The sequence below is a fragment of the Crotalus tigris genome, unplaced genomic scaffold (genome assembly GCF_016545835.1).
Source record: "Crotalus tigris isolate CLP2741 ecotype Arizona unplaced genomic scaffold, ASM1654583v1 scf7180000024339.11422700, whole genome shotgun sequence".
NCBI classification, from domain to species: domain Eukaryota; kingdom Metazoa; phylum Chordata; class Lepidosauria; order Squamata; family Viperidae; genus Crotalus; species Crotalus tigris.
In genome coordinates this window covers 7,561,117-7,579,465 of record NW_024100509.1, presented here as the reverse complement: position 1 = coordinate 7,579,465, position 18,349 = coordinate 7,561,117, and the positions used below count along the sequence as shown (strand labels likewise).

The 18,349-nt window shown below is 37.6% G+C and overlaps 2 protein-coding genes across 22 annotated transcripts in view; one reads left to right on the top strand and one right to left on the bottom strand.

Annotated features, from left to right (window-relative positions):
* Positions 1-18,349, bottom strand: part of LOC120300205 — a 111,154-nt gene that overhangs the window by 30,269 nt on the left and 62,536 nt on the right. For 3 of the 15 annotated variants that reach the window (XR_005554592.1, XM_039325925.1, XM_039325924.1), the window contains one exon: positions 816-852. The exons of the other annotated variants lie outside the window; for them this stretch is intronic. Coding sequence is in view for 2 of the 3 variants with exons in the window: in XM_039325925.1 (XP_039181859.1) it covers positions 816-852 (37 nt within the window). In the remaining variant the exon portion in view is untranslated. The remainder of the gene's footprint in view (positions 1-815; positions 853-18,349) is intronic. 15 annotated transcript variants of the gene reach the window in all.
* Positions 1-18,349, top strand: part of LOC120300202 (phosphodiesterase 4D interacting protein) — a 247,225-nt gene that overhangs the window by 182,865 nt on the left and 46,011 nt on the right. For all 7 annotated transcript variants that reach the window (XM_039325907.1, XM_039325906.1, XM_039325904.1 and 4 more), the window contains 6 exons: positions 3,561-3,775; positions 12,874-13,228; positions 14,562-14,715; positions 16,136-16,252; positions 16,544-17,018; positions 17,520-17,755. In XM_039325907.1, the coding sequence (XP_039181841.1) occupies positions 3,561-3,775; positions 12,874-13,228; positions 14,562-14,715; positions 16,136-16,252; positions 16,544-17,018; positions 17,520-17,755 (1,552 nt within the window). The remainder of the gene's footprint in view (positions 1-3,560; positions 3,776-12,873; positions 13,229-14,561; positions 14,716-16,135; positions 16,253-16,543; positions 17,019-17,519; positions 17,756-18,349) is intronic.

The following is an 18,349-nucleotide window of genomic DNA, read 5'->3' as shown; positions in this document are numbered from 1 at the left end:
TCTAAGTGCAGTCAGTGACAAATATGGTGAAAGTTTTCACCAGGAGACTTATTATTTATTACTTACCGTACAGCATACAATGGCAGGGAGATTTACAAATGCTATGCTGTCCTGACAGCGTATATTGCTAGTTCATTCTGTTTGGCACTTGGTGTCATTCTGTTTGATCCTTAGTACATTGCCGGGGGGGGGGGAGCAACTAGTGTTAGAAGCCAGATTTAGAAGAAGACCTCCAAGGTCCCTTCCATCTCTGTTCTGAAATTTGAAGGGATCTATCATAAACACCAAACGTTTTTCAGGAAGCCAAATTTTTGGAAAAAAGTGTCCAGTATTATCTATTCATTCAATTCATTTAAATTCTCAGCCTGAATATTTTTGTATATAATGCAGGAAAGAAAGATTTCCACAACTGGCATAGCAAAGTATACCAACTATAGCTTTCTCTACAAACTGTGTCCTAGAAATGAGATTCCAGAAAATTCTACATAATGAATGCTTTTATCACAGATAATATCTGTAGCTAAATCTACTGAGATATGCTACATGAAATTATCCTACTGTCAGGAATCCCTTCAATGTTTCTTTTTAGGGCTCTGCCATTCTGACGGGATGGGAAGATTTCACTCTAATGGTAGGAAGGCTTACAGATATATTTCCTCTACTTTGTTCCCCCTAAACTTTGTATCTCTTTGGGTGTGAAAAGGGGGGAGGAATGTGACAGGGGCCATCTGCCTTATCTCCACTCTGTTGTGAGATCTGTTGAAGCACCTGGGAACCATCCCTTATCAGCTCCGGTTCCCATAACAACTTCATACCTGTGGATTGGCTGGATGCGAACTGAACAGCTGGGCTCTGTGAAAAGAAAGTTTTAATGTAACGATTAGTGCAGGAATTCTTTAGATCTTGCTTTGCTTTCTGCTATCACTGTCCCTCAATAAAAGTTCCTGTTTGAAACAATGCCAATTTCAAGAATTTTGCTTTCTTGGGAGTATTAGCTGAGGCAGGACCTTACATTAAGCAAGATCTGCAAAGTGGTCAACCTGGAGAGGCATCTGCCCTACTGTGGGGACAGTGTACGCTATGTTGCTCCAGTACTAAGCAACTGCTTACTCGTAAGTAGAAACCCCTTTTATTTACAAGGCAGGAACAAACCATGTTCATGGGAAAACCCCAGTTAACAAGTCTTTAAATGCTTGCTGAAGCAGTAGCAGTCCCAGCTCACATGGCTAAGGCACTTTTAATGTCAATTGGCTCCCAGCAGGGAGAATTAATTAGTACTTCACACCCAAATAAAGAGTCCTAGGAAACCTGAATCTTGGCAAAGAAACCTTGGCAAAGAAATCCAAATGATTGAAGTATTCAGTAACATGAACGGTTGTCTGTCACAAATAGCCACTCCCCAAACCCCTCCTATTTATGTTCCAGCCAGGGAGGGGCTGGCTAATGTCTCCTTCTTTTCCCTAAGAGCTGATAAAGAAGGAGGGAAGTCCCGCCGAGTGCGGAGAGATAGCAGTCGATCCGATCAGTCTGGGAAAAGCCTTCCAGAATCCAGCAGAGAAAGGCTAGCTTAACTTCAGAGTCTAGCCCAAGCTACAAGCACCTGAAGCCCAAAAGCACTATTTTAAGCTGACTGTAAACAACATGCTTGGAACTGGGTAAGAACAGTGATTTTCTCTCTTCTACTTGATAATTGATTTCGGGGGGGGGGGAATCCAAGAAGCAAAAAGCCTTTGAAAGTGAGAAGAAGGGGGATCTTTGCCCCACCCTCCTACAGACAGAAGCAGCAAATTAAACCCTTAAGTGGGGACAGAAATATACTGAAATGAAATGAATATAAGTCCTAAATCTGGATGAATTTGAAATTGGAATGTGTTAAGATTTCTTTTTTAAATCATGAAAATAGAAGAAAATAATTGTTTATTTTGAAAACTGAAAAACAAACTAGTGCTGACATCTAATGGTGGATGAAAATATAGTAGTTATTTCAATACAGGAACTAGCAAAGCTCAGGAAAATATAATTTGTTTTTAGGTGACCTTCAATGTCTTAATAACAGAGAACAACTGTGACAAAAAGAAAACATCTTGGGCTACCTACAAAGAGAGAACTATAAACTTTAGAGAAAAACATTGACTTTTCTGGATTATAAATACTTATTCAACTGTGACTTTAAAGCTGTCTGCAGAGAAAGGAAAACCCTGATTTTGGGCTATGATGGAAAACCAGAGATTTGCAGAAAGAATATACCAAGAAAAACAAATACTTTCCAGGAGATATATGCTAATGTTGCAACTAACTTAAACAATAATGATCTCAAACCACGAGGAAATTAAAAATAACTTTGAAAATATAAATGAATGCATTTCTAATTTAACATTACAACAAAAAGCTCTCAGAAACTAAAAATAGAGAGTGAGCAAATAAAACAGACAACTGATGAACCAGACAAGAGAGATTTAAAGATGGAACCATTGTGAGATTCGTTGAAATGCCTGGGAACCATCCTTTATCAGCTCTGGTTCCCATAACAACTTCATACCTGTGGATTGGCTGGACATAAACTGGATAGCTGGGCTCTTGGGTGGGGTTTGTGAAAAGAAAGTTTTAATGTAACGATTTGCATAGGAATTCTTTAAATCTTGCTTTGCTTTTTGCTATCACTGTCTCCCAATAAAAGTTCCTATTTGAAAGTGCCAGTTTCAAGAGTTCTGCTTTCTTGGGAGTATTAGCTGAGGCAGGACCTTACACATACCTTCATTAGCTTAATATCTAGGCCATAATGATTCTTTTTATTTCAATTACTGTCTAATTGGTCAGAGAAATTCACTCTCTTATCAAATCACCAGGTGTTGTTTAATAGCAAGATTTGATAGATGCTCAGTTTGGACAGTTTGACTTGATTAAACTTGCTTTTAATGTTTAATAGTATAAATATCAATACCTGATAACTCTCCTGTTTATCTGTTTCTTCCTATACTTCCTATAGTCTCTACACAGAAGCTATAATGCTAACAGTCTCAGTCTTTGACATGATTTATCTAAATTAAAGTTTCACCTGTGTTGGCTGTGTTTAGCTTATCTTTTAATCCATTTTGTTTTATTTATTTTAGCTTTTATTTTTATTTCTATGGTTTTTGTTATATAAGGCTAGTTAATAACCAAAATCAAAAGTTAACTTTGACTACATTGTCTCTTAGGCAAATAATGTAGATTACAAAATATTGAATTCCTGTTCTAGGATTTGCTATTTCTTTCAATGTTAATTGATGCTTCTCCTCACTATTAAATTATGTAGTGTTTTTCTTATTGCATTGAAGGCATTTTTATTGCTAGAACTGTTTATTTATATACTTATTTAACACCAAGACAGGGAGCTGGAGGCATTCCCAAATGTTTCTGACATACAATTTCCAGCAACCTTAGATGGGAATGGCCAGTAACTGTAGTTTAGCAAAAACATGGACCCCCAAAATTCCCTATACCTGATTTAGCCATTTATTTTCAGAAGATTTAGATTATGTCATTAGGAATAACTCTTTTATTATATCTGCACATTCTAGAATGTTAAGGGAGATATTGATGATAGTTTGATGAGCCATTCCAGTTATCCTGCTTTACTGACTTTGAAGAGTGAAGGCAACCAGCAAGTGATGCTACAGTCTCCAAAATCTATGGTTCAGCATGTTCTAGAAGAGAAAAGGAAACTGGAAGAAGAGCTACAAGTCTTTAAAGAGCAGATTGAGGAAGCTGGGTTTTCTTCGATATCTCAGCTAAGGTAAGGTCTTACTGATGCTAGAAAATATGTTGGACATCCAGCAGTCTGAGTTCTTATCTGTGGGCTCAATACTTTTCAGTATAGAAACATAAAAACTGTCAGGCTTGCCCCAGATTAGGTCCTTAGAAAAGAAACACCCTCAACTCCATTTGGTTGGAATGATAGATTCTTTTACTACGGTGAAGTGGTTGCAGCAAAAGAAAGGCTAGATCTGAATATTCCCATGCAATGATTTCTTTTCTCCCTTTCCTTGGCCCTGCCCCTTGACCAGTTCATCAATGTCCAATAGGGTGCCGTTCAGATGTTTTGAGAACTGCTTGGCTGTTTGGCACCACTCAGTGCAGTTTCGCATTCCATTCTCAGGCCAGGTGTCCTTGAAAAGGACTGGTATATTCCGATCTTGGCACTTCTGGATTCTGTTAAGGCTGTCGCCTTCACCCGCCCATCTTTTATCTTTACGTTCCCATCACTATTACTCTACTCTCCCCCTCCCTTGCATTTTATGACAAGATGCCAGCAAAGCATAGAAGCTGCAGATGGCAGATCTGACAAAAACATTATTATTTGGAGATGGGGGAAATCTGCATTAAACAAAATCTATGCCATATCTCCCTAAAAAGATCTACATTAAGCTAGCCAGTAATGTTTTTGTTCTTATACGGATATTGATTCAAGATTTCTTAATTCTTTCTAATTGTGCAATTTTTCCTCCTTTTAAATAAGTTAGCCAAAAAAAATCTGGGCAGGAAAAAAAGGAAAGTCCTCTATCATCACAATGTTTGATGCAAAAACAGCACCAATTACTTGAACAGAAATTTGAGACTAGTATGTAATCAATAACACAATAAATGTTTGAAATAATTATAAAAAATAAAATGCATTTTAATATAATGTTTTTTTATAGAGCTAAGTGGTTTCTCTGAAATAGAGTTAAAAATAATTTATGAAAAAAGACAACCCACAAGATGTTCAGGTTTTGTCAATAAAGCAAGCTCATGAACCAGTGAGGAGGCAGAGTAATTTGATCACAATAGACATGACATGTTCAAAATGCCTTCCTTTCATCCACACAGAATTATAGGATTGAAGAGGACTTTGGCGGTCTAATCCTATCCCCTGCCCACTGTGTGAATCCTCATACCATTCTGGAAAAATAGCTATCCAGGCTTTTCTTGAAAACTTCCAATGATGGAAGGTATTTCCACTGCTTAATAGCTCTCTTTATTTCAAGGATAATAAAAAAGTTTCTTTCAACATATTAATAACAAGAAAAAAGTCAAGGAAACAGTAGGTCTACTAAAGAGAGAAGATAGCAAGGAAGTAACAGGCAGTAGGGAGAAAGCAGATCTGCTTATTCTTTGCATCAGTCTTCACACAAAAAGAAATAATACCAAAACAAAACTACTATAAAAGACAAACTAGAAATAAAAATTAAAATAAGCAGGAAAATGGTAAGAGAACATATATCCGACCTTGATGAATATAAATCACTGGGATCTGACAGATTACATCTCAGAGTTCTAAAAGAGCTGGCAGATGTTATCTCAGAACCATTGTTCTTTCAAATATCCTGGAGCACTGAGGAAGTACCTGAGGATTGGAAAAGGGCTGATGTTCCCATCTTCACGAAAGGAAAAAAAACAGAACCAGAAAACTATAGACCAATCAGTCTAACATTAATATCTGCGAAGATCCTGGAAAAGATCATAAAAAAACAGATCTGCAAACAACTAGAAGCAAACAAAGTTATAACTACCGGTAGTAGCCAGCATGGGTTTGTTAAAAACAGATCATACCAAATCAATCTTATTTCATTCTTCAATAAAGTGACTAAACTAGTAGACCAGTGAAACGCAGTGGACATAGTATACTTAGATTTCAGTAAGGCATTTGACAAAGTAGACCACAACCTACTACTTGGTAAGCTAGAAAAATGTGGAATAGACATCACCACCAGATGGATTTGTAGCTGGCTGACAAACCATACTCAAAAGTCGTCCTCGATACTACATCCACATGGAGAGAAGTAAGCAGTGGGGTACCACAAGGCTCTGTCTGAGGTCCAGTACTTTTCAATATCTTCATAAATGACTTAGATGAGGCAATAGAAGGGGAACTCATCAGATTTGCAGATGACACTAAAGTGGCAGGAATAGCCAACACCCTAGAAGACAAGCTCAGGATCCAAAAAGATCTTGACAAACTTGAATAATGGGCCCTATCCAACGAAATGAATGTTAATATGGAGAAAAGCAAAGTTTTACATTTAGGCAGGAAAAAATCAAAGGTATAAGTACAAATTAGGTGAGACCTGGCTCAAAAACAGTAACTGTGAGAGGGACCTTGGAGTCCTAGTGGACGATCACTTGACTATGAGCCAGCAATATGCAGCAGGAGCCAAAAAAGTTAATACAATCCTGGGTTGTATAAACAAAAGCATAGAATCAAGATCACACAAAGTATTAGTACTGCTTCATAAACCCCTAGTGAGACCACACCTGGAATACTGCAACCAGTTTTGGTCACCATACTACAAAAAAGGTGACACCTTGCCATCTATAGATGGCACTTAGATCCTAAAAAATTATCTTGTATGTATTCCAATATACAGCCCAAATGTTGGAGATGTGGCAATAATGATGCGACATACTTTCATATTTGGTGGAATTGTAAAAAAGTAAAGGCTTTTTGGATTATGATTTGGTGGAACATTCAAAAGATTTTTAGAAAAAAGATAAAGTTTACTCCTCAACTATTTTGCTTGGTATTTTTGTTGACTTAAATGAAAAAGAAACTACTTTGATGTTGAATTTATTAACTGCAGCAAGGTTACTAGTAGGTTTATATTGGAAGAAAGATTCTTTGCCTACTTTAGAAGAATGGATATTTAAAGTATCTAGTTTTGCAGAAATGGCAAAAATTTCTGCTTATTTAAAGGATCATACACAAGAAAGATATATTATTGTATGGGGAAGGTGGATAGATTATATTCAGAAAAAGTATGGAATTAAAAAGTTTCACTTATTTTATGAATGCATTTTAAATATTATAGAGAATTGTTTTATAGGTTATGGAGTTAAAGGTTAATTATGATAATTTTTTTTCCTTTTTTTTCTTTTCTCTTTTTTTCTTTTTTCTTAATTATTATAATTTTTTTATTATTATTATTAACCCTGTATTCTGCTCTGGGAAGTGAAGGGAGGGGGGTTGGGGGTGGGAGGGAGGGTAGGGGTTTTTTGTTTGTTTGTTTGTTTTTTGTTTGTTTGTTTTTTCTTCTACTTTAAAATTTTATTGTATTTTTATAAATAATTTTATGTTTTAAAAAATAAAAAAAATTAATAAAAAAAAAGGTGACACCTTGGAAAAATTCAGAGAAGAACAACTAAGATGATCAAAGGCCTGGAGATAAAACATGTGAAGAATAACTGCAGGACTTGGGTTTGGCTAATCTAAAGAAAAGAAGAAATAGAAGTGACATGATAGCAGTATTTCAGAATTTGAGGGGTTGCCACAAAGAAGAGGGGGTCAAATTATTCTCCAAAGGGCAGGACAAAAAACAATAGTTGGAAACTAATCAAAGAGAGAAGAAACCTGGAATTAAGGAGAACCTTCCTAACAGTGAGGGCAATTAACCAGTGCAGGACGAAAAACAATGGTTGGAAACTAATCAAAGAGAGAAGAAACCTGGAATTAAGGAAAAACTTCCTAACAGTGAGGGCAATTAACCAGTGCAACAGCTTGTCTTCAGAAATCATAGGTGCTCCATCACTAAAGGTTTTAAGAAGAGACCAGACAGTCACTTATCTGAAATGGTATAGGTTCTCCTGCTTGAGCAGGTGGCTCGCTTAGAAAACCTCCAAGGTTCTATTCTATTCTATTCTGTTCTGTTCTGTTCTGTTCTGTTCTGTTCTATTCTATTCTATTCTGCTTCCACCCATTGGTTTTTGACTTATCCCTGGGTACTCTGGGGAATAAAGCCACACCTTCTTCCTTGTGTCATACTCAAGTATTAAAAGACTGCTACCATACCACTTTTTAGCCTGCTTTTCTTTAAGCTAAAGATACCTTACATAGCTAGTTCCGTGGTGGTGCAGAGGTTAGAATGCAGTACTGCAGGCTACTTCTGCTGACTGCTGGCTACCTGCAGTTTGGCAGTTCCATTCTCACCGGCTCAAGGTTGACTCAGCCTTCCATCCTTCCAAGGTTGGTAAAATGAGGACCCAGAATATAGGAGGCAATATGCTGACTCTGTAAACCACTTAGAGAGGGATGTAAAGCACTGTAAAGCAGTATATAAATCTAAGTACTATTGCTATTGCTATTTCACTGCTAGGATTTAGCCTCCAACAACTTTACTGTCTTTTTTGCTCTTCCCTGAACTCTTTTTAGTTCTTCAGTGTCCTTTTTGCGCTGTGGCAACCAGAGCTTGATAAAAAGTATGGTCTAATTAGTGCAGTATAAGCAGTACTATCACATCCCATGATCTTGACACTATACCCCTATTGATGCAGTCCAAAATTGCATTGGCTTTTTTGGCAGCTGCAGCACATTCCTGGCTGATCCTTAATTTGTAGTCTATCAAGACCCCCAGATCTTTCTCACAAGTTTTATTGATAAACCAGATACCACTTACCTGTACATCTGGTTTCTCTTGTCTACATTTTTACCATTGAATATTTTGTTGGATAGTGTCAGAATCCAGTTATTTCTATCTATCTTCTCTGATATAAAACCAATTTTACTCTCTCCTGGATCCTGTCATACTACTAAGGGGGAGGGGAGTATGCATAGGGGTTTTATTACTTTCACTTCCTCTATTCACTAGAAAGTAACCTTTTGTTGATTCACTTTGGATCTGCCAACCATAACAATGTAGCCATTTGCCTTTCATCCTATGCCCCTCTGAACTTCTCCTCCTTACAGGCCAGTGAGAGAAAGGGGGGGGGGGAGATGCAGCATCTGGGATCTGTGTGAGAAGATGTTGAATGATTGTGCTAACGAAGCCAGATCGATCTTATCTCTCCTGGAATTAACACCTAGAAATCTGCCAGTTTGAATCACCTGGAAGAACTGCGGGGTGGGGGGCTGCTTAGGGACAATTTAAAACATCGCATTGTAAGGGAATCCCTCAGATCCTGTCTATCATGCCCGCTATCAGTTTCTTTTAATAAAAGTTCCTATTGGAAGAGACCATTTCCAAGAGTTCTGCTTTCTTAAGATGTGGATTGAAGTGGGTCCTTACAGATAGATCCTATATTTAAGTTTATCCAAATCTTTTTGAATCTTGAGCCTGTCTTTAGATGTATTACCAATTTCTACCAATTTTATGTCATCCGTAATTTTTACGAGCATGCTTGTTTCCCCTAATCCAGTGGTTCTCAACCTTTTTAATGCAGCGACCCCCAACCGGTCGTAAGTCAAGGACTACTCAACCGGTCGTAAGTCGAGGACTACTCAACTGGTGCAGCACCATTTGCAGAATGGGACTTTTGGCAGGCTCATCAGGGCAGAGACAGCCTGGACAATTCCTATTGGCTTTTGAAAGCCAATAGAATTAGACTCTATTCAAGAGAGTCTATTTTATTGGCTTTCAAAAGCCAATAGAATAAAACGGAGTAGCACAGCTAAGGAAAATGGGGAAAAAATGGCGGACTGCGTTGTTTGGCGAGCCCCGTGAAATGGTCGTTCAACCGCAAATGGGGTCCCGACCCACAGGTTGAGAATCACTGCCCTAATCTAAGTCATTTTTTTAAGAAGCTGGTCAATACTGGGCAGAGGACAGAACCCTGAGGTAACCCACCTAAATGTCTCTCTCGATGTGGACATAGAGCCATTAATGATCACATGTTGACTGCACTTCAACAGATTGTGAATCCATCTGATGGGACCATCTAGTTCACATTTTCCAATTTATCAAGGATACTATTACTTTATCAAATGTCTTACTGAAGCTGAAGTATACTGCATCCACAGTATTCTCTTGGTCCACTAATCTAATCATCTTGTCAAAGAAGACAATAGGTAAAGTACAAGCATTAAAATTTGCATACGTATAGGCTGAGCATTCAGCTTTAAAATAACAATTTATATTTTGTATTTCCTTCCTTCCTTCCTTTGTTTCTTACTTTCTCTTTCTTTTTTCTTCCCCCCCCTTCTCTCTCCAATAAGATAAGATAAGCTTTATTGTCATTTTTTTACACAACGGCACACATCAAAAATGAAATTTAGTTGCCCGCTCTCAATGTAAAACACATACATAACACACCCTAAAAACATACTATATACAACATACAGATAGACCCACACCCCTACATATACATAACAAATAAATATTAAAGACTGTCCATCTTGAATATATAATGGAAAGAGGAAGCTTGAGAGTTCACAAGGTTAATGCTATATGAAATGAAACTATGGCTGAATCTGGATGTTCTGCTGCGGATACCATGAAGCCTCCTTCCAGAAGGTAAAAAGGTGAACAGGTCATGAAGAGGATGTGTAGTGTCCCAGATAATCTTACGGATCCTGCTCAAGCAGCACTTCTGTGCTATGTCCTAGATGGGAGGGAGGGGATTGCCAATGATCTTTTCGGCCATTCTCAGCACTCTCTGCACTGCCTTCCTATCTGAAGCAGTGATGCTTCCAAATCAGACTGTGATGCTGTATGACAGGATGCTCTCGATTGTCCCCCTGTAGAAAGTGGTCAGGACAGGAAAAGGAAGATATGCTTTTCTCATGCCATGCAGAAAATGCAGGCGCTGCTGTGCCCGCTTTACCAGTTTCTCACTGTTGAACGATCAAGCCAGCCTACTCGTTAGCTGCACACCCAGGAATTTGATGCTGGTAACCATCTCCATTGGTGAATCATTTATGCACAGAGATGTGCCTGCCTTTTCTGAAATCAACAATGATCTCTTTGGTTTTTCTGGTATTTAAAACTAGGCTGTTTTCCTTACACCAGTTCACCAACCCCTCAACCTCCTTGCGGTAAGCTTCCATCTTGTCATCATGAATAAGGCCCACTACTGTTATATCATATGCGAACTTCACAATATGGTTGGTGGCAAATCTAGCACAACAGTCATGGGTCAACAGGGTGAACAGCAGCGGACTGTCTCTCTTTCTTTCTTTCTCTTTATGAAAATTTATATAGCTGCCTACACACTTGCAGTGATTCTAGGCTGCTTACAGAAAATAAAAACACAATGTAGAAATTAAAATAATAACCCCCACCCCCAAATTATAATTTCCATTTTAACAATGTAGGTTTATTTACAAAGGCAAATTTCAAGAAAAAAGTATCCTCAGACATATTAGTAATAGAAGAAAATATCTTGAGAATGATTGATTATGAGAAATATTATGGTGCCTGGCAACGAAGTGGTTCATTGGGGTAGGTCTGGGAGTCATCTCGATTCTTTCAATAGGATCAAGTATAAAACTTCCCATAAATAATCTAAATCCTACTTCTTATGTCACTCTTCCAAACCATAGACTTTTTCAAGACATTGTTTATCATTTTTTTCTAAATAAACCTTTCATATCTGAATCAGAAACAGAATGGTAGCCTTTTTGTTTTCTTGCATCATACAACAAAGTAATAGGAAAAAAAGCGATACATTCTGTTCATTAGTGATAATATCAACTAAACATAGAATTCTCTCTCAGAAGGGTTAACAGACTAGAGATCCTCTGTTCCAAATCCCATCAAAATGACCAGTCACAGAGCTGGTCAAATAGTAGAAATTACAATACAGACAAATATTTAGAGATATGCATTTTAATAATTTAGCTCCAGAGATTTGTAGAATTATTTCTTCTGAAAATGAAAGATTTTGTTCTGTAAAAAAAGTCCTTCAACGTACTTTCACTGATTTTCCACACCAATCATAGAGTATCCCATGTCAGTTAACCATTCCATTTCAATAGCTTTCTTACAATGTAGAAAAAATATTCTTAATTCCTTTCTGCCATTGACAAAAATATCCAGGTATTTCTTCAGGAATTGGTGTTCTTCTTTTTTTTTTTTTTATAAAACCCAATATTGTTTGTTTCCCAGTAATGTAGACATTCTTTTTTGATCATCACTCAATCCCATTGTAACTTTGGATCATCACAATCTTCATTTCTAGAGGAGCTGGAGTAATTTTTCATGGTCCAGACAACTGGAGGCACCAATGGGCAAAGTGTTCAGCTCCTTGGTCCTCTGGAGACCATTTTCCTAATACTAGCAGACTCACTAAGGTCTAGACTTTGACTTAATGACCACAATTGAGCCCAAAATTGTTACTAAGTGAGACATTTGTTCATTGAGTTTTCTCCATTTTACAATCTTTCTTGCCACTGTTGTTAAATTGAATTATTGTTGTTATTAAGTTAGTAACATGGTTGTTAAGTGAACTGGTTTACCCATTGTCTTTGCTTGTTAGATCACAAAAGGTGATCACATGATACTGCAACCATCATGAATGTGAGTCAGTTGTAAACTCTCTGAATTTTGATCACATGACCATGGGGATGCTGCAATGGTCATGTGAAAACTGGTTATGTCACTTTTTCAGTGATGTAACTTTGAACAATCACTAAATGAACTGTTGTAAGTTGAGGACTGCCTGTATTAGGACATAGGAAATTCAATAGCATGGTGCATATAATAGTTGCCTGACTTATAGAAAACCACTTGTTTGCAATATGGGGAAATGGCTTTTCTTTTTGTTGTTTAATTACTATTTTTCTTTTCCCAATTTACCCACTTTTCAGCTGAGTTTTTCTTTTTAAATAAGTGCTTATTTTTTTAAGAATCATGTAGAAAAGTACATAGCTCAAGGAGATAAAAATAATAATTAAGAACAAATTAGCTTATTTCTGCCAGATTTCTAACTGATGACATTCTACATGCAGGCAATGTGCTACTGAATCTCTCTTCTTTTTTTACTAAAACAAACTAAAGGGGCAATCTTCAAACTGATGGAGTCTCAAAATATTTGTTCTGTTATTAATGGCAGAGCGATAACTGAATAAATATCTGTAGACTGAATAACCCCAGGTGAGTGTTAAATAATATTTCATTCTCAATGTTAATCTCTGTGTTTCAACAGGAAGGCCCTGCTTAGTCTTTGTCTCGAGAATGCAGAACTCAAGGAACAAATTGGAGAAGCAAAGTTGTCAGAGATTTGGGAGAAAGAAGATGAAAAGGAAGATAAAGAGGACTTGAGGAGGGATATCAAGAAACTGCAAGAGAAACTGCACACTTCAGAGATTGTGATTGGCCTCCTTAAAGAACAATTGAATCTAAAAAACCAAGGATGCAAAGGCACCACAATTCACCAAATGACAGCTAGCACAGCTCTGATTAATGAACAAGAGCAGTGCACTTGCCAAGCTCACCATGACCATTCACCATTGTTGCACTGCCCACCCAATCAAATTATGGGCAGCCCAGAAGAAACCCAGGTATGATCAGAGTTTAAAGAAATGGATTAAACCAACACCTGCCACCATTAATTAGTAATGCCTATTCACCTGTGGATCATACTGCCCTTTGGTCATCTATATTAGAAAAGTCTAAGCTTGGTCCTCTGTGAATTAGGTTCCAGCTGCTACTCATAGGCCAAAGCTGGGATTGCTGCTATCTCAAATAGTCAGTGAAAACTAATCATGCTCAATAGCCAGGAAATATGGCTGATTGTTGGAAAGGGGATTTGATAGTGAATAAAACCCACCTATGCTCATTTACCAAGTTCTACTTGTAAACAAACTAGTGCAAATTAAATGCAATATTCTTTTTATAAAAGTTTAAAATAGCCGTGGCTGTTGCTTGCTTTAGCTATGCCTATTCTGTATCATAAACCCTCCTGAAAGAATATTTATTTTTTCATATTTAAGACCCCCATCGAGAATCTGGGTAGTGTACAGTAAAATAATAAAAGGATTAAAAATATAAAATTTAAAAGATGTAAGAGATGTTAAGAATCTCTTAAGGTGGGAGGAAGGGCTATCGGCCCCAACCAACCCCACAGTTGCCATCTCAATTACATGTCCCAAACAAGGGCAAAGAGCCATGATTCTATGGCTTTCTGGAAGGCTGAGAGAATGGAACCTGCCTCACCAGCGTATTCCACCAGGCAGAGGCAATGGCAGAGAAGGCTCCATTCCTAGATTCTGCCAGTCAAAATTCTTTGGCTGATGGGGGTCCGCAAAATACTATCTCTGACCAAGTGTACAGCATACATTATCCATATGTCAGGCTGGTCCTGGCTCAGATGTTTAGTAAAGAAAGATCCTCGACTCCATTTCTTGAATTGAAAGGTTCTTTTACTAAAGTCAAGCATACAGAAAAAGCAAAGCTGGATCTGAATATTCCCACACAAAAGTTGCAATTTTCTCTTTCCACCTGGGCCTCCTGTCTTGGCCAGTCCATTAGTGTCCAGTAATATCTGTTTTTGATGTTTTGGGAACAGCTTTGAAGGTTGGTGCTTCTCTGGTGTAGTTTCACATACCATTCTCAGGCTTGTCCTTGATCAGCTGGTTTAGTCCAGATCAACACCTCTGGTTCTTGTCACTGTCATCTCCCTCCCCTTTTCCTGCTCAATCCCATGCCTTACTTCCCCAATTGTTTCTCCCCTCCCTTGCATTTTATGGTTGAATGCCAGCAAAGCGAAAGATGCTGAAGATGGCAAGCCTGACACCATATATCTTCTAGGGCTAGGCCAAGTAATGCAGAGCCCATCCACATCTATCGGGCCATTTCTTCTGATGGTTGAAGCACTCATGTTTCTTCTTGCAGGCTGAAGAAGGCAGAGTATCAAGTGGTTTTGTCCAGAAGTCCAAACAACCCCAATGCAAGCAACAGTGTCACAAATTACAAGAGAGACTCTTGGTGTCAGAAGCCATCATCCAGGCACAGATAGCCCAGCTCAAACAATTAAAAGCCCTACTCAGTGAGTAAAATTACAACCCAAAGTGATAAGTTAAATAGTTCTTCAATATTTTAATTACTTAGATGAAAATATGAAGGGATTGCTTATCAACTGTACTAATATGTATACATGACATAAAATTAGGCTAAATAGTTAATAACTGGAAGAGACAAATGTAAATCAAAACAGTTTTGAGAAATGGGCAAAAAATAACAGAATGACATTTAACAGAGATAAATTACAAAGTATTTGTACTGTTTTGCTGCTTTGTGGGGAGGGGTGTTGTTTAGTATTAATATTTTAATTTTATTTTTGTTTTAGCTGCTTAGTCCCTCTTTAAACCAAAGGAATATGTTCTTGAGTTGAAGAACTTCCAAAGAGGGAGCCCATAATAAAGCTTCCTTGCCAGCTTCACATCCAGATATTCCTCATTTTTAATAAAAGATTAAAAGAAACCCAGAGAATTCAGGATTGTGACAGAAATAAAAACCATGTGTTGAAATAGATAAAAAGAGCTTTACAAAAGGAAATCCTCAGAGTGAATGGAATTAAAAATAAACTCAGTGAAATTATTTAAGGGAGAAACTGAAATAAGAGAATGCTGAAAGGCATAGTTTAGCAATTTGTATCGAAATATCAATATATTAGAGTGAATTGAAATCAATATTACTTATAATAATAAATGCCATGAGAAGGTTGAAAAATGGCAAGGCTGTACATGAAAATTGTGTTAACATTCTATTGTGGTTGATAGCTTTAATGAATGAGCTATTTTCCTGTTTTGGAGTAGACAAAACATGATATTTCAGCTAGGGATGTCTGAAAATTATCAAAAATGATATAATTAGATTCAATCCAAGTTTTAAAAAAATGTACTTCTTTCATTTTAAACATAATATGCAATGTGGCCAAATAATTTCTAAACTTCAAAAAGTCCAGTGCTTGCACAGGAATAGGGGGATGTTTCAAGAGAACTTTCCTCCTTTCTGTAGAACTTTCTGGAATGACAATTGATTACATAACAGCGTGTCTTCATAGTAGTTTAAACAAAGCTAAAAAACATAGGTCCACCACCTCATACATATAAGCATTTCACATAAAAAGTAAGTGATGTCTCCAGACCACCTGTACAATTTCTGTATTGAACAGGCAGATATCTATGGTAGCTAGTGGTTCTATCATGAATATCTTTTTGGATAATCTCACTAAATTTGCTATCATGGTAATTTGTAGTGTGTTTTTTTAAACGTACGTAATCATAAGTATGTGCACATGGAGTCCTCCAAACCTCACTTAACAATTCCTGTCTTTTACAGAACTTTCCTACTAAGTTTTAAACCAAACTAATAGTGTGCATGCCATATAATTTGCATTATCTTGTGCGCATCTGGATTTCTGGCAGAAGATCAATAGAAAATAACTGAAACATATATTGTGACAGGTGAACCTATGGTACAGCAGGATAACAAGCAGATGCAGATGGATATTCAAGACCTGGGCTATGAAACCTGTGGCAGAAGTGAAAATGAGGCTGACAGGGACGAGACTACAAGCCCTGGTAATGTAAGATGTTCCTCTGGCTGCCATCCTTAATGCTTTCAATTGTTTGACTTATAAAGGACTCCTAATAAATCTTAAGCAAAGAGTTCTTAATATAAGAAGGTACAGAAAACATATCTCAAAGTTCCATTTTGGTCATCATTGTACATGCAAATTGTAGATATTTACAAACAAAAGAGATACAGAAAATTGGAATTTGCTGTGATCCAAACTCAATTAGTCTGGAAGCCTTGATTATTTATTTAGTCCTAATTCTTAGTCTTTTTTGTTGTTGTTTTGTTTTACTCAGAATGCAGAGATCATGATGAGCAACTAAACTTTTGGAAGAAATCACCGGAGTCCCCTCTAAACAGATTGGTGAAACAGGAAGCATTCCTGGGTGTCAGCCAAGTTGATGATGCTCCAGTTCTCCGCCAGCATATTCAGGCCCTTCAGATGCAATTGCAAAGTTTCCACGAAGTTATTCAGAACTTACAAAGTTGTGTGCATTCTGTATCCACTACCAGTGACTATGGTTCTGTGGGAGATCAGCCACTCCAATTGAAGCAAGGCTACACTCTGGGCAATTCACCTTCCCACAGTATGATTTTTGAAGATGAAGGCTGGCAATTTGATAGCTTTGGAACTTTCAGCCCACCAAATCTCCACCCCAACAAAGATTTGGCCAGACTTATACAGAGAGTGTCCCTGTTGGAAGCTCATCTGAATGAGACTAAGCCAAAGGAATTTTTGCCAGAGGAATTGAAACGTACAGCCTCCTTGGGGTAAGACATTCCAGGGTGCAGGGATAAATATGATCAGCTAAGTCTGACAGAGCATTGGTGTAGGTTTCTGCAAAATCACAATGGCCAATAAAGCACCTACTTCAAGAAGTTGGCTTTTACATATTGAAGCAAATGGTATGATCAAACTAAACTTCATTGGGCAGTTTAAGTCTCTACTCTAGCTTCCTTTCTTCTGGTAACTCCAAACAATAGTTCTCTGCATGAGAACTACTGCAAGATAAGTACTAGATAAAATTAATAGAAAACACTATGCTATGTAATATATGAATAATTTCTGAATTATCCACTCTCCATTTAAGAATTTGTAAACTCACTCCAGAATGTGAAAGTGAATTCAGCCCTCTATGATGAATGTATGAGATACTTCAGGTATGGATGTCCTTCTGGTGAATGGGACAAAGTGCACAGAAAAATCCTTGTTTCTTACTTGTCCTGAAGTTGGATCACTTAATAACTTTGGTTTGCTCTCTTTTCCCCAAGGAAATATGACTCATTAGTCCAAACTCAGGCTCGGGAGCTTTCCCATCTGCGCCAGCTGATGCGAGAGGGACAAGGGGTGTCTCATATGCTAAACAAATACTTCAAGGACACCATCAAATCCTTTGAAGAGCTTCTACGAGGCACTGACATTGACTACTACTTGGGTCAGAGCTTCCGTGAGCAACTTGCAGAAGGGAACCAATTGGCAGACCGATTGGCCAGAAAACTGAACCAGGGTGAGTTCAATAGGTGCACACAAAGTTTAAATTAGCTTTATTTTGGGATTTTCAAAATAGATTTCCCGTAGCTTTCTTTCATCAGTACTTCTGCAGTATAACATAAAGAGTACCGTTCCAAAAAGATGTACATCTTGTATATCTTGAAAAGTTGTCCACATCCTAGTTTGGTGACCTCTGTCTTATAGAGGGACTTACTGAAAAATAGTATTTTTAAAATGCTACAGAAAGAAATTTAATGTGACAGATAACTCAGTAGAGATATTGAAAAATACACGGGGAACTTATTTCGCATTAGAGTTTAGGGCCTGCTTAAACTCCATAAAAAAAGGGTAGGGATTTCTGGCCTCAGCCCAGGATGCTAACTAAATCAATGAGGGATGCTGACCATTTGAAGATGATGATACTTCACAACTATGAAACATGGAATTAAAACTGATGTTCTCTCTCTCTCTCTCTCTCACACACACACACACACACATATACACTCAGACACACAGACATACACACACAGACACACACACATCCCTCAATAATAGAGCGAAGTGGGAAATCCCAAAAACACAAACACAACCTAACAATCTGGGAGTTACT